Source organism: Pelophylax lessonae, assembly GCF_965119305.1.
Source record: "Pelophylax lessonae genome assembly, chromosome: 3".
NCBI classification, from domain to species: Eukaryota; Metazoa; Chordata; class Amphibia; order Anura; family Ranidae; genus Pelophylax; species Pelophylax lessonae.
This window is the reverse complement of record NC_138770.1, coordinates 332,631,320-332,656,874: the sequence shown is the minus strand read 5'-3', so window position 1 is coordinate 332,656,874 and position 25,555 is coordinate 332,631,320. Positions and strand designations below refer to the sequence as shown.

The 25,555-nt window shown below is 42.1% G+C and overlaps 1 protein-coding gene across 2 annotated transcripts in view; it reads left to right on the top strand.

The window, feature by feature from the left end:
* Positions 1-25,555, top strand: part of HMGCLL1 (3-hydroxy-3-methylglutaryl-CoA lyase like 1) — a 129,311-nt gene that overhangs the window by 24,331 nt on the left and 79,425 nt on the right. The window contains exons 1-3 of one of the 2 annotated variants that reach the window (XM_082252580.1): positions 4,679-4,721; positions 10,397-10,480; positions 14,951-15,046. In XM_082252580.1, the coding sequence (XP_082108706.1) occupies positions 14,951-15,046 (96 nt within the window). In that variant the 5' untranslated portion in view covers positions 4,679-4,721; positions 10,397-10,480. Of the gene's footprint in view, positions 1-4,613; positions 4,722-10,396; positions 10,481-14,950; positions 15,047-25,555 lie in introns of those variants that run through there. The other variant, XM_082252579.1, reaches the window with a different exon arrangement.

Here is a 25,555-nt window from a genome sequence, read left to right as displayed (position 1 = left end):
ATGGTGGAAGATAGGGAACACACAGTGCAGATAACAGAAGGAGGTGGTGGAAGATAGGGAACATACAGTGCAGATAACAGAAGGAGGTGGTGGAAGATAGGGAACACACAGTGCAGATAACAGAAGGAGGTGGTGGAAGATAGGGAACACACAGTGCAGATAACAGAAGGAGATGGTGGAAGATAGGGAACACACAGTGCAGATAACAGAAGGAGATGCGACTGGTGAGTATCTGCGACTGGTGAGTATCTCTGCGACTGGTGAGTATCTCTGCGACTGGTGAGTATCTCTGTAACTGGTGAGTATCTTTGCGACTGGTGAGTATCTTTGCGACTGGTGAGTATCTGCGACTGGTGAGTATCTGCGACTGGTGAGTATCTGCGACTGGTGAGTATCTCTGCGACTGGAGAGTATCTTGCGACTGGGAGTAACTTGCGATTGGTTAGAAGAAGGTGGTGGAAGATAGGGAACACACAGTGCAGATAACAGAAGGAGGTGGTTTTAGCTAGGGAACACACAGTGCAGGTAACAGAAGGAGGTGGTGGAAGATAGGGAACACACAGTGCAGGTAACAGAAGGAGGTGGTGGAAGATAGGGAACACACAGTGCAAATAACAGAAAGAGGTGGTGGAAAATAGGGAACACACAGTGCAGATAACAGAAGGAGGTGGTGGAAGATAGGGAACACACAGTGCAGATAACAGAAGGAGGTGGTGGAAGATAGGGAACACACAGTGCAGATAACAGAAGGAGGTGGTGGAAGATAGGGAACACACAGTGCAGATAACAGAAGGAGGTGGTTTTAGCTAGGGAACACACAGTGCAGGTAACAGAAGGAGGTGGTGGAAGATAGGGAACACACAGTGCAGGTAACAGAAGGAGGTGGTGGAAGATAGGGAACACACAGTGCAAATAACAGAAGGAGGTGGTGGAAAATAGGGAACACACAGTGCAGATAACAGAAGGAGGTGGTGGAAGATAGGGAACACACAGTGCAGATAACAGAAGGAGGTGGTGGAAGATAGGGAACACACAGTGCAGATAACAGAAGGAGGTGGTGGAAGATAGGGAACACACAGTGCAGATAACAGAAGGAGGTGGTGGAAGATAGGGAACACACAGTGCAGGTAACAGAAGGAGGTGGTGGAAGATAGGAAACACACAGTGCAGATAACAGAACAAGGTGGTGGAAGATAGGGAACACACAGTGCAGATAACAGAAGGAGGTGGTGGAAGATAGGGAACACACAGTGCAGATAACAGAACAAGGTGATGGAAGATAGGGAACACACAGTGCAGATAACAGAAGGAGGTGGTGGAAGATAGGGAACACACAGTGCAGATAACAGAAGGAGATGGTGGAAGATAGGGAACACACAGTGCAGATAACAGAAGTAGGTGGTGGAAGATAGGGAACACACAGTGCAGATAACAGAAGGAGGTAGTGGAAGATAGGGAACACACAGTGCAGATAACAGAAGGAGGTGGTGGAAGATAGGGAACACACAGTGCAGATAACAGAAGGAGATGGTGGAAGATAGGGAACACACAGTGCAGGTAACAGAAGGAGATGGCGGAAGATAGGGAACACACAGTGCAGGTAACAGAAGGAGGTGGTGGAAGATAGGGAACACACAGTGCAGGTAACAAAAGGAGGTGGTGGAAGATAGGGAACACACAGTGCAGATAACAGAACAAGGTGGTGGAAGATAGGGAACACACAGTGCAGATAACAGAATGGGGTGGTTTTAGCTAGGGAACACACAGTGCAGGTAACAGAAGGAGGTGGTGGAAGATAGGGAACACACAGTGTAGATAACAGAAGGAGGTGGTGGAAGATAGGGAACACACAGTGCAGATAACAGAAGGAGGTGGTGGAAGATAGGGAACACACAGTGCAGATAACAGAAGGAGGTGATGGAAGATAGGGAACACACAGTGCAGATAACAGAAGGAGGTGGTGGAAGATAGGGAACACACAGTGCAGATAACAGAAGGAGGTGGTGGAAGATAGGGAACACACAGTGCAGATAACAGAAGGAGGTGGTGGAAGATAGGGAACACACAGTGCAGATAACAGAAGGAGATGGTGGAAGATAGGGAACACACAGTGCAGATAACAGAAGGAGCTGGTGGAAGATAGGGAACACACAGTGCAGATAACAGAAGGAGGTGGTGGAAGATAGGGAACACACAGTGCAGATAACAGAAGGAGGTGGTGGAAGATAGGGAACACACAGTGCAGATAACAGAAGGAGGTGGTGGAAGATAGGGAACACACAGTGCAGATAACAGAAGGAGGTGGTGGAAGATAGGGAACACACAGTGCAGATAACAGAAGGAGGTGGTGGAAGATAGGGAACACACAGTGCAGATAACAGAAGGAGGTGGTGGAAGATAGGGAACACACAGTGCAGATAACAGAAGGAGCTGGTGGAAGATAGGGAACTCACAGTGCAGATAACAGAAGGAGGTGGTGGAAGATAGGGAACACACAGTGCAGATAACAGAAGGAGGTAGTGGAAGATAGGGAACACACAGTGTAGATAACAGAAGGAGGTGGTGGAAGATAGGGAACACACAGTGCAGATAACAGAAGGAGGTGGTGGAAGATAGGGAACACACAGTGCAGATAACAGAAGGAGGTGGTGGAAGATAGGGAAAACACAGTGCAGATAACAGAAGGAGATGGTGGAAGATAGGGAACACACAGTGCAGATAACAGAAGGAGGTGGTGGAAGATAGGGAACACACAGTGCAGATAACAGAAGGAGGTGGTGGAAGATAGGGAAAACACAGTGCAGATAACAGAAGGAGATGGTGGAAGATAGGGAACACACAGTGCAGATAACAGAAGGAGGTGGTGGAAGATAGGGAACACACAGTGCAGATAACAGAAGGAGGTGGTGGAAGATAGGGAACACACAGTGCAGATAACAGAAGGAGGTGGTGGAAGATAGGGAACACACAGTGCAGATAACAGAAGGAGGTGGTGGAAGATAGGGAACACACAGTGCAGATAACAGAACAAGGTGATGAAAGATAGGGAACACACAGTGCAGATAACAGAAGGAGGTAGTGGAAGATAGGGAACACACAGTGCAGATAACAGAAGGAGGTGGTGGAAAATAGGGAAAACACAGTGTAGATAACAGAAGGAGGTGGTGGAAGATAGGGAACACACAGTGCAGATAACAGAAGGAGGTGGTGGAAGATAGGGAACACACAGTGCAGATAACAGAAGGAGATGGTGGAAGATAGGGAACACACAGTGCAGATAACAGAAGGAGGTAGTGGAAGATAGGGAACACACAGTGCAGATAACAGAAGGAGGTGGTGGAAGATAGGGAACACACAGTGTAGATAACAGAAGGAGGTGGTGGAAGATAGGGAACACACAGTGCAGATAACAGAAGGAGGTGGTGGAAGATAGGGAACACACAGTGCAGATAACAGAAGGAGGTGGTGGAAGATAGGGAAAACACAGTGCAGATAACAGAAGGAGATGGTGGAAGATAGGGAACACACAGTGCAGATAACAGAAGGAGGTGGTGGAAGATAGGGAACACACAGTGCAGATAACAGAAGGAGGTGGTGGAAGATAGGGAACACACAGTGCAGATAACAGAACAAGGTGATGAAAGATAGGGAACACACAGTGCAGATAACAGAAGGAGGTAGTGGAAGATAGGGAACACACAGTGCAGATAACAGAAGGAGGTGGTGGAAAATAGGGAAAACACAGTGTAGATAACAGAAGGAGGTGGTGGAAGATAGGGAACACACAGTGCAGATAACAGAAGGAGGTGGTGGAAGATAGGGAACACACAGTGCAGATAACAGAAGGAGATGGTGGAAGATAGGGAACACACAGTGCAGATAACAGAAGGAGGTAGTGGAAGATAGGGAACACACAGTGCAGATAACAGAAGGAGGTGGTGGAAGATAGGGAACACACAGTGCAGATAACAGAAGGAGGTGGTGGAAGATAGGGAACACACAGTGCAGATAACAGAAGGAGGTGGTGGAAGATAGGGAACACACAGTGTAGATAACAGAAGGAGGTGGTGGAAGATAGGGAACACACAGTGCAGATAATAGAAGGAGGTGGTGGAAGATAGGGAACACACAGTGCAGATAACAGAAGGAGGTAGTGGAAGATAGGGAACACACAGTGCAGATAATAGAAGGAGGTGGTGGAAAATAGGGAACACACAGTGCAGATAACAGAAGGAGGTAGTGGAAGATAGGGAACACACAGTGCAGATAATAGAAGGAGGTGGTGGAAAATAGGGAACACACAGTGCAGATAACAGAAGGAGATGGTGGAAGATAGGGAACACACAGTGCAGATAACAGAAGGAGGTAGTGGAAGATAGGGAACACACAGTGCAGATAATAGAAGGAGGTGGTGGAAAATAGGGAACACACAGTGCAGATAACAGAATGGGGTGGTTTTAGCTAGAGAACACACAGTGCAGATAACAGAAGGAGGTGGTGGAAAATAGGGAACACACAGTGCAGATAACAGAAGGAGATGGTGGAAGATAGGGAACACACAGTGCAGGATACCAAATAAGGTGGTGTTTTATTTTTTTTTCTCTCCTTTATAGGAATTTGTGCCTACCAACATAAAAATTGAATTAATCAACCGTCTTTCAGAGGCAAGGCTGCCTGTGATAGAAGTCACCAGTTTTGTATCTTCAAAATGGGTACCACAGGTAAGATATAACTCTTTTTACAGTTGTTAGTTGTACATCAAAGTTGTTGCTTTAATAAAGTAATAGGAAATGCTCACTTTGCAAAATGAGGGTTCATTTTACCTAAAGAGGTTGTAAACTCGTTCAAAAAAATTTTTTTTTTTTTACAACCTGCAAGAGAAAGACATAATGAGCTAGTATGCATCGCATACTAGCTCATTATGAAATACTTACCTTAGAATGAGCCCCCGCCGTGCCGCTCTCTTACCTGTATGATGAGCGACATGTTCAGTGGCCCGTCTTCCGGGATCGCGGCATCCGGCCATCTGATTGGCCGGAGCCGCGGTGACGTCACTCCCGCGCACGCGCGCGGGAGCCGACGGTCACGGCACGGGGCTCTGAAGGAACGGCACGATCAGCCGTTCCTTCAGAGCGCATGCGCCAGTGACGTCACTGGCTGCATTAAAGGTAAATATCTCCTAAACCGTACATGTTTAGGAGATATTTACAGTACCTATAGGTAAGCCTTATCATAGGCTTACCTATAGGTACAACTTCCTGAGGAGGGTTTACTTCCTCTTTAAGGCGTACATTGAAACTGTGCTTATTTCAATCATTCAAGCACCTGTAAGTAAAAATTCATTTTTTTACGAAGTAAACATATCTTGACACTTTTACTATGTTAAGTGAAAATTCAGTTGGCAAAGGGAACATTCTGTACTCCTCTAGTTATTACACTTTTATGAGTGTTTATTGCCATCCTTAAAGTGGCTGTAAATTTCAGACATGAAATATGAACAAAGCATATCCCTCTATAGTTTGTACTTGTCTCAATTAAGCAATTAGGAGCACTTAGCGGTTGATGTACTAAAGGTAAATAGACTGTGCAAAGCTTCACTTTGCAAAGAATACCCAATCACATGTAAGAAAAATTTAAAAAACAGCATTTTTCCTTGCATATGCTTAGATGATTGAAGTCAGCAGAGCTTTTTCTCATTTACTAATCTTTGGAGTAACTGCACTTTTCAAAGTGCACAATCTATTTTCCTTTAGTAAATCAACCCCTACTCGTCATTTCTGTCTGCTGCTTTGTCCCTCTGATATAAGCATGAATCATTTCTGACAAGTTTTCCTGACCCTAAGAGGAAAAAAAGTGACAGGGGAGGGATCTCCAGCTGATTGGCAGCCTCAGCTCTGTTCCTGTGTGCTGTGTGAAGGGGGATGTTTCCCTTCCCTCCAGCCAGCTGTGAGAGCTCTCCTCACTAAGCTCCGCAGAGTGTCATTTTAGCTCTCCGCTTCCTTTGTTCTGACAGTTCAGACAAGCTTTAAAAATGTTGGACTTTGAACAGTTCTAGAGAAGAGAAGACTGCAGATAAACAGGCACAACTTATGTAGGTGGATATTTTTTTTTTTCATATCTGTGTATCACCTGGGGCCAGTCACTTTCACTGGGTATATATGAGGGTTTACAACTGCTATAACCACTAGCAGTGATCATTGTGTTTGTATGGCTGAGAAACATTCCACTGTCACAATACAATAGTGTAACAGGAAGGATTCCTCCATTAACACTGATTTTGTTGATGGGGCAAGTGAACTATTTTTATTTTATTTCATCCCTTGGTTAAAGGAAAAAAAATTGCATTATGAATGGCCTGCTTAGCCTCAGAGCAGCTGATAAGTGAGCTGGGTCTGTGCCTCATGCAACCCTTACTTTACTAGTGTGCGAACTCAAAAGCATATAATACTCCAAAGTGTGTAAAAAGATGTTAGTGGTCACATTGTTAGCTACAAAATCATTTTAAAGGAGAAGTATAGCCAAAGCTTGTTTGGCTGTACTTTTCCTGTGGTTTATAGGAGTGCAGTTCGTTTTGTACTCCTGTGACCCATTTTCAGCCTGAAGTCCACTCTCCGCTGACTTCACAGAAGTTAGTCCAGCCACCGTGTCATCACGACCATGGAGTCGGGATCCGCCAGGTGCCTGGACTGACACCCGGCTCAGCCTCTCAGTGAGCCACTGAGAGCCTGAGCCGGATGCTCCGCCCCCTCTACAGCCCAGAGCACCAATGAGTGAGGAGGGGGCAGAGCCGAGAGCTGTGACTGACAGCCATCAGCTCTCTGCTTGGGGAGCTGTCCGAACCGAGCGATCTGTGGTGTTTGATCGCTCGGTTCTCAGTATAGAGGGGCTGGGGGACAGATGCAGCATCGGACCTATGCTGAATCCACCTAGGTAAGTATAACTGGGCAATAAACCTAAAAACCCCATACTTCTCTTTTAAAAACATCATAACATAAGCTGGCCCATATTTTTTTATTGTTTGCTTGTGACATTGAAACAGCTTTGAGGCTGAACTTGAAGGAAGTATTACTAAAACATTTAGCCGCAATAGAGGAAGTATTGATGTGACTTTAATCCGGATGAAAGACTCTAATATTGTGATAGCACAGACAAGTTGCCTCTAGCAAGATATTTAGTGTATCTCACAGAACTTAAGAATAGTCAATGGTCACCTTCTCCAATTTCTTTCCTTTTTTTTTGTGTGTGTATTGAATGGCACAAAAAGAAATACATTTACCTATAAGCTAAAAATACTCGTTAAATTCAGTAAAATTACAACAAAAGCACCAGTAAAAGGTTTTGGTAAACGAAAAAAAAATTCTAGGAAGCAAAATGTTTATAGAGAGAATAGAATTGTAATAGATAAAACGTCGGAGCTGGCAAGGTTGAAACCTTAATTGCTGTTACAATAAGGCTTTTGTATTGATTTCAAATTAGAGATATTGGGTCACTGAACACCTAGCTAGAGGCAGAGTTGAAGGTTAAACTGGAGGTTAAGGAAACAATAACCCTCAACTCAGATAACTCATTACCTTTGAATAATGAAAAGAAGAAAATGCCTGGAGGTGGTAGTCAGTGATATTGTCTTCTATGTAGTGAAATATTCTGTTTTTTTTATGTGAAAAGCTAACTATTTGGAGACCGTATAATATGTACTGCATCCTCTCAGGCAAATGAAATTAAAGTACACCTGTTATAGAATCCATGTTTCATGATTCTCTGCATTTAGAAAAGATTTGCATGTAGAAAGAGTAAAAGCTGTCAATAGAGTGGTTCTTCATATTTAATCAACAATACCCAGCATCATTCTTATTATAGTTGGAGTAACTGTCACACTGTGATTGTTATAGCAACCGGGCTTTAAAAGCTTCTCATTCAAGAATAGTGTTTTCTCAGGCTGTCTGTAAATTATTAATGCTTTTGCAGACCCAACTGGAGCTGATCTCTAACAGCTGTTGAGCTTGTTTCATACTGCTCCTCCTACAGCTACCTGGCATGGTAAAACTCACAGTATGCCAGGCACATTAGGGAAAATGAAATATTTACTGAACCACTAGCGGTAATGGAAATATATAACACCACATTTGCTATTAAATTCATTTAAATAGGTATACAGATTGTTAACAATATGGAAACAGGCTCATAAAATACTAAAGTCTGCTAGTCTGCTCGTATTTTATATTACAGACAGGGCCGCTGATAGGGGGGGACCACCAGCCCTTTTGTAGGGGGCCCCGAGCACACAGGGGGGCCCACACAGAGAGGGGGATTAGTGATGGACAACAAATACAGAAATCTTCCTCCAGCACCTGAATCTGATCTGTCCCTCTCCCTGCTATCAGCTTTTATCTGTTGAGAAAGAGACAGTCGTCCCTCTCTAATCCCCCTCCCTTGTGTGGGCCCCCCTCCCAGCACTGGCTCTAATGTTATCTCTGCTCAGGAGTTTATTTGTAAATTGTAACTTTGTTTCTCTCTCTCTGTCTCTCTGATCACTGAGCTCCAACTGCCCAGCCTGTATATTTTTCTCATCACATCTTCTTTTTTATTTAACATAGTTTTTTTTTTTAAGATTTAGCAGGAATTATGCGAGTTATGTTATATTTGTGTCTGATAATAGTGATTTTAATGTAATTTTAGCTAAATATATCTTTAATATTTTCTTGGGGGGGGGGGGGGGGGGCCTGCCAGGTAGTCTGTACAGGGCCCCGCGATTTCTAACAGCAGCCCTGATTACAGAAACGTGATTTCTGGTCCTGATTGGCGGGGGGGGGGGGTAATGTTGTAGGTAGTGGACATTTAAATCAACTGAAAACAAAATGCTTTAATATACATTTTGTTTGTTGCAAGTATACCAACTTATGCTGTACCTCTATGGTATCTCTGGGGGAAAAAATGTATAGAAAAAAAGATTCCATTTGAATTGATGAGGTTTTGGAGAAAGAGGAATTGTATACTTTAGTTATACCTGTGGTAGTTGCAGGTGACCAAAAGGCATCGGCAGCCTTGTTGATACACTATATTGCCAAAAGTATTGGAATACCTGCCTTTATACACACATGAACTTTAATGGCATCCCAGTCTTAGACAATACTGGGTTCAATTTTGAGTTGCCCACCCTTTACAGCTAAAACAGCTTCAACACATTTGAGAAGGCTGTCCACAAGGTTTAGGAGTTTGTCCATGGGAATGTTTGACCTTTCTTCCAAAAATGCATTTGTGAGGTCAGGCACTGATGTTGGACGAAATGGCTTGGCTCACATTCTCCACTCCTATTCATCTCAAAGGTGTTCTATCGGGTTGAGGTCAGGACTCTATGCAGGCCAGTCAAGTTCCTCCACCCCAAACTCACTATTCCATGTCTTTATGGACCTTGCTTTGTGCACTGGTCCAGATCATTTAGTGGAAGAGGAATTATGGTATGGGGCTGTTTTTCAGGGATTGAGCTTGGCCCCTTAGTTCCAGTGAAGGGAACTCTTAAGGCGTCAGCATACCAAGACATTTAGACAATTTCATGCTCCCCACTTTGTGGGAACAGTTTGCGGTTAGTCCCTTCCTGTTCCAACATGACTGCACACCAGTGCACAAAGAAAGGTCCATAAAGACATGGATGAGCAACTTTGAGGTGGAGGAACCTGACTGGCCTGACCTCAACCCGATAGAGCACCTTTGGGGTGAATTAGAGCGGAGACTGCGAGCCAGGCCATCTTGTCCAACATCAATGCCTGATCTCACAAATGCGATTCTGGAAGAATGGTCAAACAGTCCCATAGACACACTCCTAAACCTTGTGGACAGTCTTCCCAGAAGAGTTGAAACTGTTCTAGCTGCAAATGATGGGCCAACTCAATATTGAACCCTACGGACTAAGACTGGGATGCCATTAAAGTTCATGTGTGTGTTAAGGAAGGTGTCCCAATACTTTTAGTAATATAGTGTATCTTGATGAGAGTTTTGGGAGAGTATTTGTCTCTTTGCATTCTGATGTCCAGACTTTAGGCCACACTTTGATGGGGTACATCCAGAACGTTGGCCCTCTGGATGGTTTGGTTGCTGCTGGAGTGATGATAGTAGTGGAAAAGCATAGCCAAAAACCTTGGAAAATGGAGAATAGATGCAATTTTCGATGCAAGTTTATTTCACTGACCATATGTGTCCTGGTGACATCCAGACACTTTCAGGAAAGGTATCCCACAATTCGGAATGGAGAAACAAACATATATGTATACAGCAGTGCTTACAATGAAGCAATAACCATTTAAAAGCTTTGCGTGTACTCATCAGGATTATTCATTAGTGTTCATTCATGGTTAAATGGTTAATAATAACATTTCATAAAGATTTTTCTTGGCTAGAGAAGCTGGAAACAGAAGCAACGTGGCATTCAGCCCTTTCTGAATAGGAAACCATGTAGGCTGCTAACCACCATGAACAAGTCATAAAGGTAACTAGAAAAAGACTATACTCCTGGGAAAAAAGCCAAAAAGAGTAATTTCCAGAAGATGAAAGGATTTTCCAATGCTTGGAAAATTTAGCAGTAATGTGGACAATTAATTGAAATTTACATTTATTTTGTGTTACAAGTAAAAAGTATAAATTGAAAAATAAAATTATATCTGTATCTTCTCAGACTTCTAGAATGATTTAATAACATCAAGTCACATTTCATTATTTGGTGAATCTTAATTGGTGATCTTTAATTGCCTAATTAATGTTTAGTGAGCTCAGAAGTACTGTATTCATGTTAGCAGTTGGTAAATACACATAGGAGTCTATTATATATACAATTTTTTTCACCCACGATTCACCCAGCTTTCATTTGAAACTCACATATTCTTCTATATGGGTTCAATTAGAAAAAGTATAAAACATGGGTGAATACTATGTGAATCTTTTATAAAAAAAAAAACAGGTATAAATAAACCCCCAAGTGTGAGCAGTTGTATCTGCTAGATCAAAAAACCTTGATCATCCAGTTTTAAACACTATGAAAATTTCACTTAGCCTAGATTCACACTGGAATGCAGTTCGAGAAACCCGTTCTCTGTGTCCGTTTCACGAACGACATTCAAAACGCACTTCAGTTGCGAGCTGCACCTGGTGTCAATGTTAAGTTAACGTAAATATTCACCAGCCCACCATGGATTTTCAATCAAGTACAAATGGTTTTTATTGAAAAAAGATAACATCACGAAAAGTGTAGTGCAATATTTCTGAGGTTTTTTTTTTTTTTTTTTTTTTTAGCCCATTCAGAATGAATTGGCTTAAATCGCACCACACTGAATCACATGTGATCTTCACAATTCACAGTGTGAACTGGGGCTAAGGAACCTGAAACATGGTGATCATAGTAGATATACACAGCAGTAAATTATGTCTTTTTGAATGATGAGTGGTACGCTAAACAAGAAGAAATAACTGTAATGCTCAACTAAATAAAATGTTGATATATAAAGTGACACTTCTTAAGTGAAATAATAATGAACAATAAACAATAAACAATTCACCAATAATTAAATCAAAACTGACAACACAATATTGTCTTTTGAGTGATTCAAAAGAAATTATAAGTCCATCAAGTGATAACAAAATTGTGTTCTTAAGTGATATCGTGACTGTGCTTGAGGTATTATTCCAAAAGGAGTGACTTCCGCGTGAACTAAGATCCCAACACCAGCTGCTTATCCTACTTACCAGATATATGTATCTCTTAGGCAATATAGCACCGCAAATGGCATGCAAATCCACCCTGGTGTAGCTACACAATAGAGCCTCTTACCGGATGTAGCAATATGTATGCTCATGGGATATCTCCTCTGGTTCAATCAGGAAGTGGTTATTGGCTATCTGCTTGGTTATACCCAGATCCCCGGGATGTGTACTCCTCTTGTTGACTCCTGATGAGATGGAAAGCCTTGAAATATCTCACACCCATCCTCTGCTTGCCGCCGCCGCACTCAACCTGCGGCGCGTTCCCGTCACCTCACACAGCGACCCCTCAGCAACGGGGGCGCGCAGCTGCCAGAGATGCACCTAATCCCACAGCGCCCAGCTCGCCCCTTTCGGACCACTCCCACCGTCAAAGGGGCGAGCTGGGCGCTGTGGGATTAGGTGCATCTCTGGCAGCTGCGCGCCCCCGTTGCTGAGGGGTCGCTGTGTGAGGTGACGGGAACGCGCCGCGGGTTGAGTGCGGCGGCGGCGAGCAGAGGCCGGGGGCCAGCACATAAAATAAAGCAGAAGAAGGGTGCTACTGCCCAATAAGATTAGAACATTTTTTCAGAGCTACCTGGGTGTGGAAAGACAGTCGGACAGCTGCAATAGCAATCATGAGGTAAGATAGTCCGCAACTCCTTGCTTGCTCGTCAAAATCTTCAAAATGTATTGATTCTCCATAAAAGACACGGTAACAGATAGCAGATTTTAACGTGTTTCAGCCTTGTGGACATGGTTCACTACAAATTTCACTATTTAACCACTTGCCGACTGCCTAACGACGATTTACGTCGGCAGTCAGCCCCTCACAGGCAAAGTGACGTAGTACTACGTCGCTAGCCTGTGAGGCTCTAGGGAGCGAGCGCGCCCCGCTGGAGGCGTGCTCCCGCTCGCTCACGGATTCCCCCCGCGTGTGTGAGCGGCGGACCCGATGTCCGCCGGTCACTCGCAATCGTCGGTTACACCGGGAGAAAGCAGGCGGCTAATGTAAACAAAGCCGCCTGTCTTTCTCCCCTGTGTAACAGCAAAGATCATACGGTCCTGCTATGTAGGACCGTAGATCTCTGCTGTTACATGAAAAGCCACATCCAATCTCAGTTAGAAGCACGCCCCTAGGGACACACTTAACCCCTCCTTCTCCAATAAAGTTAACCCCTTCCCTGCCAGTGTCATTTTTACAGTAACAGTGCATATGTATAGCACTGATTACTGTAGTAATGTCACTGGTACTTCCAAAAGTGTCAAAAATGTCAGTCAAGGGTCCGATCTGTCCGCCAAAATGTCGCAGTCCGACAAAAAAAAATCGCAGATCGCCGCCATTACTCGTTAAAAAAAAAACAATAAAAATGACAAAAATCTTTCCCTTAGTTAGTAAACGCAATAACTTTTGCGCAAACCAATCAAAATACGCTTTTTGTGATTTTTTTTTACCAAACATATGTAGCAGAAAACAAATTGGCCTAAAATGTTAAAAAATTTTGATTTTTACATTTTTTGGGGGGGAATTTCATATTAAAAAATGTGAAAAATATTGTTATTTTTGCAAAATTGACGCTCTTTTTTTGTTTATAGCGCATGATCAAAAAATTGCACAGGTGATCAAATACCACCAAAAGAAAGCTCTGTTTGTGGGAAAAAAAGGACATCAATTTCATTTGGGTACAGCGTCGCACGACCGCGCAATTGTCCGTTAAAGTCACGCAGTGCCGAATCGCAAAATAGGCCCTGGTCAGGAAGGGGGTAAAATCTTCCGGGGTTTAAGTGGTTAAGGGCACAGTAGGTCTTGTCTTGTCATGTCTCTGCTTTGTTCCATCTTCCTAGGTGCCCTGAAACACCAGCTGCAGTGTTCGACAGGCCGCCCTCCTTCCCCCATGGTTCATGGCTGTCTGACACTACAGCAAGCAAGGAGACAGCTGTTTTGCTAGCAAGCACCAGTCTCCGACTCCCAGCACTTGGTGAGGCAAGCTCTGGCACAAGGAATATTGAGGGAGGTGACGCTAATATGTCCTATCTCCCTCTGCATTCCTCTTGCTGATGCTTGGTTCAGGCAAGTGGTGGAAGCCAGAGACAGGTGCTTGCTATCAGGACAATCTTGCTATCAGGTCTCTTTGCCTGCTGCTGTGTCAGGCGGCCACCCTGTCTAGCATTGTAGCAAGTGTTACAGGGCACCTAGGAAGATGAGACAAAGTACTACAAAACAAAAAAAGAAAGCAGGAAAATAATATAAGAGTTAAGTTGTAATATAAGAGTAAGAGTTGATTAGGTCTAATTAGGGTAATTTGCTAAAAAAGAACGGGTTATTTAAAAAAAATAAATCCCTTATGTTATTTTGCATCTCTCTCTCCTGTGCCTGAACTATGGTTATAGAGTCAGAAGGTCAGTTTTTTGACAGCAGCATGTCTAATAGCTGCTGTACTTATATGGCAACTCCTGGCTGTCAAATTGTCAGGCAAATGTAGGGGAATAGGACAAGTCATATCACACACTGAGAGTACTTTGATGAGCATCCAGTATGTGTGAGACCCATTTACAGGCCATTAAAGGTATGCTATTACCAGTACTTAGGTTGTTATGTTGGCTAATGTTTAACATGGTTTCTCCCTCCGCTTTCAATTAGATTTTGAGCTTTTCTTTAGCTGTGTTCCCTTTCTACAGTTTCCATTACAGTTAGGGAAGTCAAGTGCAGGAGAATCGCATACAATACAATGTTAAACTAACATTTGAAAAACTTGAGACCTCGTGATTTTGATGAAAAATCAAATTTTTTTTTTTTTTAGTAAGATTTTGAAAATGAATTTCTAGACAATGGACTCCACACCCCTGTACATGTTATAATAATTTACTACTTGATTCTATACTTCCAGTATAGAGAAACAGGTTACATTCCAACCAGGGAGATGTTTTTCCATGACAATTTTACTACAAGTTTTGCTTTGATAACTAAATGAGGTTATGTCATTTGTTTTTTAAAAAATTAGAATACAATTTACTCAAACATCTAATGCAGCACTGTACAAGTATTTTATCATAGCACAACAAAAGCTGTCAAGAATTCTTATTTGTATTATTTATTATATGCTCTGTTTGATGTAAGCAATATGGAGTTAAGCTTTTTATTCTGCCGCAGTTCTGTGCTAAATATATTGTGATAAATATTCTGATAAACTGATAAAAATTTAATATAATAAAGCTCTTGTTTCAGATGTCAGACCATACAGATGTTATGAGAGGCATAAGAAAGTATGCTGGAATACAGTACCCAGTTCTCACACCCAATATACAAGGGTTTCATTCTGCGGTATGTATTATATAACTTTTATTACTTTACACTTGTTATTGTTTAGAGCCTGCAACAATAAATGCATCATTTAATAAAGTTACTTCTGTAAATTTGTGTTTTTAACTTTTGCCAGTTAGTGACCGATATTTCAGTACAACATGCCATGCACTCTCCCTCACCATCCAAAAAGGTGCCCCCTCCGTTACTCCTACCCTTTCGTTTAACTACAGTTTATGGTTAAGGACTTGAAATGGAGTTTAAATTTGAAGGAGTCATCCAAGGGTAAAATAGATTATTCCATTTGGAACTCATGATAATGGGTTTAACCATCCTCTGGCTTCTGGCATTGTCCGTCAACTTAAGCTGGCCATACTTTATACAATTTCCTTTAGATTTACCTTCAACCATGTATTGCAAGGGCCTGCCTGATTGCATACAAATTGAAAGTGTTTAGATTTGACCCTTATATTATTATATGTTTTTGGTAAATCTAAAGGAAAATTGTGCAGGAATATTGTATAATGTATGGCCGGCCTTACTCTAGCAGTTGTGTTGTGCTCTCATTTTTGGATATTTTGATCATTCTATAAAACATAAAAGTAAGATATGGTGCCTGGGTTTGACTTACACAGAGTTTGGGGAAGACTGTTAGAATTCAAGCTTAGCAGTAAATAGGCATGAGCTACAGTTAGGGCAGAACTCATTATGGCCGGAACCCAGGAAAAACTGTCAAGTGATAGCAGGTCACTGGCCCAATAATCTGTGTCTGTGGAATCACCTGTCCTTTAGCTACACATAACAAAGGTTCAGGGATACTGGTGATATTGTTAATCTAATAGAGCCACATGGCCATATTTGGATGATGTTGTTACATGCGGCAGCAGGGGCCGGTAATTCCATAGCCTCAACTGGTTGGGCTGGCAGCCTGCTATTATATGACAGTTTTCAATGCATTCTGGCGGAACTCAGTTTCAGTTAGCTCATCCTTAATGGTGAATCCTATTGAAGTCTATGAATTATGTTAGTTCTGCACCTTTTTAGAGCTAATAGGTAAGTTATTTAATAAAGGTATTTTTATGTCTCGCCGAGCCGGGGGAAGTCTGTGCCACTCTGTGAACGAGCAGGGGATTACCTTGTTTTGACAAAATTATAGGTCCGCACTTCCTATGGAAATTATTCCCTACTCTTGACATACTACAAGTACCCTGATCAGGAATTTCAGATGGACTACAGATACTTTTATCTTGCCATTTGGGATCCTTGTGGGAAAGGCCGCGTACAGTTAATCTTGGAGAAAATCACCACTCCTAGATAAACACATAATGCGACATCCATTTGGCAAACTTTTTGCTGGCTCTACCATAAACTTTCTCCTTTGCCTTCCCCTACCTTGTGTGGTTTTCTATTCTTTTGCTGCAGTCTTTTCGAATTGTGGCAAATCTGTATATGCGGCCTTATACATCCGGAATCTTTATGTGCAAGATGTATCCCAATTGACCTTCGAGAAAGGCTTTGCCCGAAACGCGTCAGATTTTTTGTTTGGGATATTCTATGCTCCTGCTCTGTACATCTATCCAGTGATGTATTCCAGCCGCATGTATTGTCCATTGTGTTTTTAATTGATGTATACTTTTTTCACAGTCTTATTGCAATAGAAGTTGTTCTAAATAAATGTATATATTTTTACATTTGTTCATACTTTTTGTTGGATGGTTATTTGCCTCTAAAGTCCCGCCCCTAGGGGAATTCTCTTCATTTTTTCAGACTATATAAGGGATTTCGGCAATATCCATCTTGACACCACTGCCGAGCATAATTCTATATTTAAAAAAGGTATGGAAAGCTGGGCACTGCCATTAGAGACATGTACCAAAGCTAACATTGAAAAAAAATATATCATACAATGGGGAGAAGGTCCTTTTCACCTGGCTTTAGGGGTGACATGGTTAAAAAACACAAACTCCTTAAATTAAACACTGTACATGATGTTATGGGGCTATATAGCTTTTACAGATAGCTTCAGTGACAGAATACTTTGGCAGCACATATTTGCCTGTAGGATTCATGTTTTAATTTTGGCATATAGAGCAGCAGCATCCCGATGCTGATCTGTTCCTATGGACAAGTCAGTAGCTAAAATTACTGCTGACCTCAAATCAACCATAAACTAAAGCTAAAGAAATAAAGCCCCCCCCCAAACAAGGCAGCAAAGAGGGTGATTGCCCAAAGAGTTATAAATCAAACTTGTTTTGATACAAATAGTAGTCATAATAAGTACTTTTAGGTTAATGAACAACTGGAAAAACAAGGCCTTGCAATGCATTATGGTTTAAATTAAAATTGCTGGGACTGTGATTTTAAAACTGACAGAATTTACTAAGAAATCAATGTCTCTTTTTGGAGAAAAAAAAAAAGAAAGAAATCAATGTCTCTGTGAATCCAAACCTCATCCCTACTCATAAACAACCCAACCCCCCCCCCCCCCCTTGATAATGCTGCCTTGATCTTGAGCAAAGATTAGGCTGATCTTGTGTAAGTGGCCATAACTTCAGAAATACTTGTGTCAACAAAGATTTTTTGTCCTGGAATGGTCAAGTAGGAGAATATATCACTCCACACATCTTCTCTGCTCATTAGTGTCAGACACATAACATTTTAGATGAGGGATAACAATACTATCCTAATAGTGTTTACTCATAACTTTTTGCTTGCCCTTTGCCTTTAATTCTGCCTTTTTTGAAACATCTATTATTACTAAAAACAGTAATTTTATACAGAGATAATGGTTTTTATACAGGTAGAGTAACATATATATCTTGAAGAATGGTGAGTTTTCGTTGACCTAACTCTTGAGCTTACTCCCACCCACATCACTCCTCCTTCTACAATATGATTGTTCTGCACTACTCATGTTTGTCAACATAACATAACTTAACAAAACATGTAACATATAACATATAACATACTGTATAACATATAACGGAACACTTTTTAATCAGAGTATAGCATCAAGTCAAATAAACTCCTAGGATATTGATCTGGTCAGTTAAGTAGCAGAGGGGGTTGTTAATCAGTTTCAGCTGCTTTGGCGTTAATGAAATTAACAACAGGTGCACTATATGGGCAACAACGAGAAGACCTCCAAAACAGGAATGATTTTACAGATGGAGGCCACTGAATTTTATTTTATTTTTTACCTACTCATCTGTTCTGACTGTTTTTCACTAGTTTTGCATTTGGCTAAGATACCTGGACCCTATAGAGGTTGCACAGGCAGTCCAACTCCTCCAGGATGGCACATCAATATGTGCCATTGCCAGGTTTGCTGTGTCTCCCAGCACAGTCCCAAGAGCATAAGGGAGATTCCAGGACACAGGTAGGTACTCTAGCAGAGCTGGTCATGGCCATAGAAGGTCCTTAACCCATCAGCAGGACCGTTATCTGCTCCTTTGTGCAAGGAGGAACAGGATGAGCACTGCCAGAGTCCTGCAAAATGACATCCAGCAGGCCACTGGTGTAAATGTCTCTGACCAAACTATCAGAAACAGACTTTATGCGGGTGGCCTGAGGGCCTGATATCTTCTAGTGGGCCCTGTGCTCACTGTCCGGCTCGATTGGCATTTGCAATTGAACACCAGAATTGGCAGGTCCGCCAATGGCACCCTATGCTTTTCAAAGATGACAGCAGGTTCACCCTGAGCACATGTGACAGATGTGAAAGGGTCTGGAGAAGCCATAGAGAAGGTTATGCTGCCTGTAACATCATTCAGCATTATGGGTTGGTGGTGGGTCAGTGATGGTCTGAGGATGCATATCCATAGAGGGACGCACAGACCACTACAGGCTAGACAATCACACCCTGACTGCTATTAGGTATAGGGATGAAATCCTTGGACCCATTGTCAGACCCTATGATGGTGTGTTGGGTCTTGGGTTCCTAGTGGTGCACAAGAATGCCGGGCCTCAAGTCGCGAGAGTATGCAGCCAGTTCCTGGAGGATGAAGGAATTGATACCATTGGATAGCCCCCATGCTTGCCAGACCTAAATCCAATGGAACACATCTGGGACATTGTGTTTCGATCCATCTGAAGCTGCCAGGTTGCACCTCAGTCTGTTCAGGAGCTCAGTGATGTCCTGGTCCAGATCTGAGAGGAAATACCCCAGGACAACATCTGTCGTCTCATTAGGAGCATGCCCCGATGTTTTCAGGCATGCATACAAGCACATGGGGGTCCATACAAACTACTGAGTACCATTTTGAGTTCCTGCAATGAATTTTTGCAAAATGACTAGCCTAATGCATCATTTTTTCACTTTGATTTTCGGGGTGTCTTTGAATTCAGCCCTCTGTAGGTTGATAATTTCATTTCCATCAAACGATGTGGCATCCTTTCATTCCTAACACATTACCCAGTCCAAATCAGTATAGGTATCCAGCATTATATTTTCCCCCATTTAGATCTGATGTGTTTTCAAAGTGTTCCTTTTAATTTTTTGAGCAGTGTACATTAACAATCAAAACTTTCTGTAACGTCTGCACATGGGGGTTGATTTATTAAAACTGGATAGTGTAAAATCTGGTGCAGCTCTGCATAAAAACCAACCAGCTTCCAGGTTTTATTGCCAAATCTTAACTAAACAAGCTGAAGTTAGAAGCTGATTGGCTACCATGCCCAGCTGCACCAGATTTTACACTCTCCACTTATAATAATAAATCTACCCCCCCTATGGGTCATGTTCACATCTGGAAAGGGCCAGGGCCAGGGACCAGCATGTTGTGTTTTTGGTTCCATAGACTTCAATGGATCAAACATGTGTATTGAAAAATGTAAAATGCACCTGGAATATGCATCAACTGCAACCTGCAAAGGTGTGAACCAGGCCTTAAATTTAATGATGACTGTTTGTGGATTGCAGACTTCAAGTCATTTCACAGATTTTCAATGGGGTTTAAGTCTGGGCTCTGACAAGGCCTTGCAAGGGCATTCACCTTTTTCTCCTTCAACCACTGTGTAGTCATTGTTGCTGTGTGCTTTGGGTCATTGTCATGTTTGAAGGTAAACCTTCTTCCCATTAACAACTTTCTGGCAGAGGGCAGCACATTTCCTTCAATAAACAAGAAAAGTATCGCTTGGTTCATAGCTGCATCAGCTTTAGAAATACATGTTCAGGGTTTGCTCCCCCAACTTTTTGCTTGTTTATTATGTATTCGGTCTGACCAGACTTCTGGGGTTGAGCACCCCCCCCCCCACACACACACACCTGTACTCTATCAGTGTCCACTATCAAGTAGATATAGGAGGAGTCCCTTGTAGTGCATTAGCACATCTCTCCCAGCAAGGAGTGTTGTCTCCAAGGGTTAGAGAGGCTGGATTCACCCCTTTTTTATGGATAGTGTAGGACCCACTGACAATGGGGTACTTTGACGTAGTGGTGGGCTTGAGCACGATATGGCCATATGGTGGGACCAAATCCCCATGTTTATTTATGGATTGTCTTCCTATTTGATAGTCATTTCTTTTGCATGTGTGCGCTATTCTTTTTTAATATGCATGTCGCTTGGTTCATAGCTGCACCAGCTTTAGAAATACATGTTCAGGGTTTGCTCCCCCAACTTTTTGCTTGTACATTTCCTTCAATAATTTGACAGTATTTTGCCCCATCCATTTTTCTTCTATCCTGCTCCAGTCCCTGCTGCAAATAAACAACCCCATAACAGGATATTACCATCTACATGATTTACTGTAGGAATGGAGTTATTTATATGGTGAATTATATTGGATTTCCCCCAGACATATTGTTTGGTGTTGAGGCCAAATAATTAAATTTTAATCTCATCTGACCACCTTAAATGCACTTTGAAGATTCTGAGACCACAGGGAAAAATGTGTTATGGTCAGATAAGATTAAAATCAAATTATTTGCTAAGTGAACAGTTTCTAATCTTTTAGAAAATGTGCCCTGATAATACTACCTTGCACGTTACATTATATTTCATTTGAATGTGAAGAAAAAATGTGAAAATCGAATTATATGACATAGGGGTTGATTTACTAAAGGCAAATCCACTCTGCACTACAAGTGCACTTTGAAGTGTACTTGGAAGTGCAGTCGCTGTAAATATGAGAGAAGGATCTGAAATGAGGGAAAGCCGCTGTTGATTGCTATCATCCAATCATGTACAAGCAAAAATGCTGTTTTTTTTTTATTTTCCTTGCATGTCCCCCTCAGATCTACAGTGACTGCACTTCCAAGTGCATTTGCAGTGCACTTGTAGTGCAGAGGGGATTTGCCTTTAGTAAATAAACCGCATAGTTCACCCTTAGGTTGGTAATTCTGTAGGGACCTAGCTCCATCTTAGAGGCCTCCTTAATTTTGCATCTCCAAATTTCACTACACAAATAAAGAGTTTTACTTTCAACCTAACTAACTAACCAGGAACTCCCTTCACTGCAACTTTACACTCATTGCATCCCTAATAATCTTGTTATGTTATGTATGCCCTTTGCAAATCTTGAATATCAAGCTAATGTCTAGCTGCTGGGAGTAAAGCTAAGTACAGTACTTATCTTACATAGTTACATAGTTACATAGTTAGTGAGGTCAAAAAAAGACATCAGTCCATCCAGTTCAACCTATGATGTGTGTGTGTGTTTGCTTTTAACCGTACATTGTATACCCCTGTATGTTGTGGTCTTTAAGGTGTCCATCTAATAGTTTCTTGAAACTATCAATGCTCCCAGATGATACGACTGCTTGTGGAAGAGAATTCCACATCCTTACCGCTCTTACAGTGAAGAACCCCTTGCGCACTTTAAGGTTAAACCGCCTTTCCTCTAGTTTTAGTGAGTGGCCACGTGTCTTATTGTATCTCCTTTCTCTATAAAACCAGGAAATATGTCAACAATACAAGCACATTGATCCATAATTTCCACTGATCCATTTTATCTGAGCTTGGGATGAGTGCTAAGATATGTGGCTGCTTAGATGGTAGGCAGGCCACACTGCCATTACTTGTAGTAAAGCTTATTTTATTGTGAAAAGGATCCTTGAAAGGGTATATGTACAGTATATTTGTTTTTACTAAACAATATACAATTTTCTTAAAAAAAGACAACTGTTCACACATTATTGTTGATGCTACAAAAAAAGTGTAGATGAATCTGAGAGACAAATCCATTTACAAGACTCTGGTCCGGCCACATTTGGAGTATGCTGTCCAGTTCTGGGCACCGGGCCTCAGGAAGGATGTGCTGGAATTGGAAAGAGTCCAGAGAAGGGCAACAAAAATAATTAGGGGAATGGAGGACATCAGCTATGAGGAAAGACTACAAGCACTGAACTTATTCTCTCTGGAGAAGAGACGATTGAGGGGGGATATGATATCAATGTACAAATACTGTACTGGCGACCCTAGCATAAGGAACAAACTATTCAGAGAGAGGAGATACAATAAGACACGTGGCCATTCACTAAAACTAGAGGAAAGGCGGTTTAACCTTAAAATGCGTAAGGGGTTCTTCACTGTAAGAGCGGTAAGGATGTGGAATTCTCTTCCACAAGCAGTCGTATCAGCTGGGAGCATTGATAGTTTCAAAAAACTATTAGATGGGCACCTTGGAGACCACAACATACAGGGGTATACAATGTACGGTTAAAAGCAAACACACACACATCATAGGTTGAACTGGATGGACTGATGTCTTTTTTCAACCTCACTAACTATGTAACCATGTAACATAGAACAAAGAGAACTGCATGCCTATGTAATTTAACTTTTCACCATCACTAAGTTACATTCGGACAGGCAATAATGCAACCACGATGAGATATGTGATCAAAACTAAAAACAACTAAATGATTACAAAATGATTACAAGTCCAAAATGAAAAAAAGGCTGAAATCTTCTTAATGGTGAACGAAGGTGAAGAAGAGGACGTGCAAACACCAAATCCCTCTTGGCATCCACATGTAAAGAAAAGAGAGGTAATACCCTTACCAACTCAACATATTAAAACACTTGAGAAGATGACACCAGCCAGTGTAATAGATATAAAGTCCTGACCTTTCACTCTTCCACCCGATATGTGGTATATCAAAACTCTTACCAAGAGGTAAGTGCCAAGAGGGATTTGGTGTTTGCACGTCCTCCTCTTCACCTTCATTCACCATCAAGAAGATTTCAGCCTTTTTTTCATTTTGGACTTGTTTTGGACTGCTCATATTTCTATAGCACGTTTATGTTCACATTGTGCACCTATAATATCTGTGTATATTTATATATTAGGTATTTTGTTCATTGTGTTTTTCCTTTTGGTTCAACACACATTGTTCACATCTAGTGCACCCATTTTTTGCACATCTATTTAAAATACATAATATTCTAATACATAATTTGTTTTTATTAAATGTTGATATACTAAAGTAGTTGAGTGTCTTTACTCACAAAATTGTGTGCATATGCCCCTAAACTGATACTAAAGTCTTGTTTTTTTTTTTTAAATAAAAAACATGTCATACTTACCTGCTCTGTGTAATGTTTTTGCATAGAGCAGCCCAGATCCTCCTCTTCTTGGGTCCCTCTCTGGCCCTTCCCTCCTGTTGAGTGCCCTCACAGTAGGCAGCTTGCTATGGGGGCACCCGAGCCGAGCTGCAGCTCCCTATGCCCATTTAAATATGGAGTCGTGGCCTGGCCCTGTCTCCTTTCTCTCCTCATTGGCTCACTGACTTTGATTGACAGCAGCGGGAGCCAATATGGAGGAGAGTCCCGGACAGCCTTGTCTGTCGTGCAACATCGCTGGATCAAGATGGTCCTCAGGTAAGTATTGGGGTCTGCTGCACACAGAAGGCTTTTTATATTAATGCATATAATGCATTAAGTTAAAAAACCTTCTGCCTTTACAACCACTTTTTAAAAAAATATGGAATCTCAAAAAATAAAAAAAATCTTATTCCCCTAGATGGCTGCAGCACTGATCCCAGCTGCAGCTGTCCCCCTCCCCTTCTAAGACCGAGAACTGAGCAATCAAACACTGTTGATTGCTTATCCTTCAGTCCTTGGCCCCTCCAGTGCTCACTGAAGCGCTGGACTGTTGGGGGAGGGGCAGAAGCAGCTGGCTCAGTCTCTCAGTGGCTCACAGAGAGGCTGAGTCGGCTGCCAATCCAGGCTTCTGTTTGAATCCCAACCATATGGTCAGGATCTTTTCCAGAGCTTGGACTGGGTCTGTGATGTCAGCTGATATCGAGCTTTAGCCCACTATTGACTGATAACGATTTACAGGAGTACAGAACTAACTGCACTCCTGTGACCCACAGGAGAAGTATAGCCAAAAAGGCTTTGGCCATACTTCTCCTTTTTAACCCAATTAACCAATCATGTGAAAAACATCTGCACATAACTAAGTATTTCTATTTTTTTACATTCAGCGGCTACCCAGGGAATTATATTTTCTGGCATAAGTTTGATAGAAGAGAATCGTCAGCATAGGTAATTATGTTTGCATCAGTGGACCATCAGTTCATCATTTAACATCTACATCACTGGACAACTTGGTTGATTTTGGATTTACATTGTGAGACATTTTTTATTCATAATTTTTTTTTTTTACATTATGTGTTTTATTGCTTTTTTGTGAATGAGATGATATTATGTACCAATTACTTTTTTATGTAGGGGGATAATCTGGATATCTGGGGGCCCCTTATATAAAAGCCGGCATTCAGATTCTGATTAGCCCCCTACAGACCCCTACATCCCCCTGGCCAGGGTTTTATGGGTAGGGCTCTTGTCCTCACCTGGACAACATTCCTTGCCAAGAGGATCCCTCTGACAAGGTACATTTCCTAAGTTGAGGGCATGTGGTGTGATATAGTTCACGATATAGGGAGGGGGGGGACATGTATGTAACAGACAAGGAAAGAGAAACAGCATCGCCAACTAAGTGTAATAGTTTATTAGCTCTCTTACCAGGAACCAGTAGGACTGCTGTGGACCACATGGAGATTGTCAGGCGGAAGCAGGGCACCAGAACAGTGTAATGATATCAGACAAGATGTGGCAACTTGTTTCGAGGCGTTCCTGCCCCATTCTCAATGGGACCTTTTTGAGGCGGGGGGAAGGTGCATGCTCACTCACCCTTCCTTTCCTGGCTAGCCAGGCTGCATGACTAGATAATGGTCTGGTATGGATTTTGGAGGGGAGGGGGGTACTCCATGCATTTTTTTTTTTTTTTGCATGCGCTTACCCTTGGAGAAACCATACCAGTCCTATCTATATTTAGGAAATAAGTCTGCTATGGATTTTGAGGGGAACCTATGCCATTTTTATTTCAAAATACACACCAGACATGTAAACTGGGTGAACAGAAAATGGAAGGGTAGTGAGTATGCGCCTCCTCCTGGAACATGACACATGCCAGGAATGGAATGGAAACAATGTCGAAAAGGGGGTGAGGTCCCCCCTCAAATCCATACCAGACCCTTATCCTATATAGGGGTTTGGTATGGGTTTTTAAAGTTGAACCCTT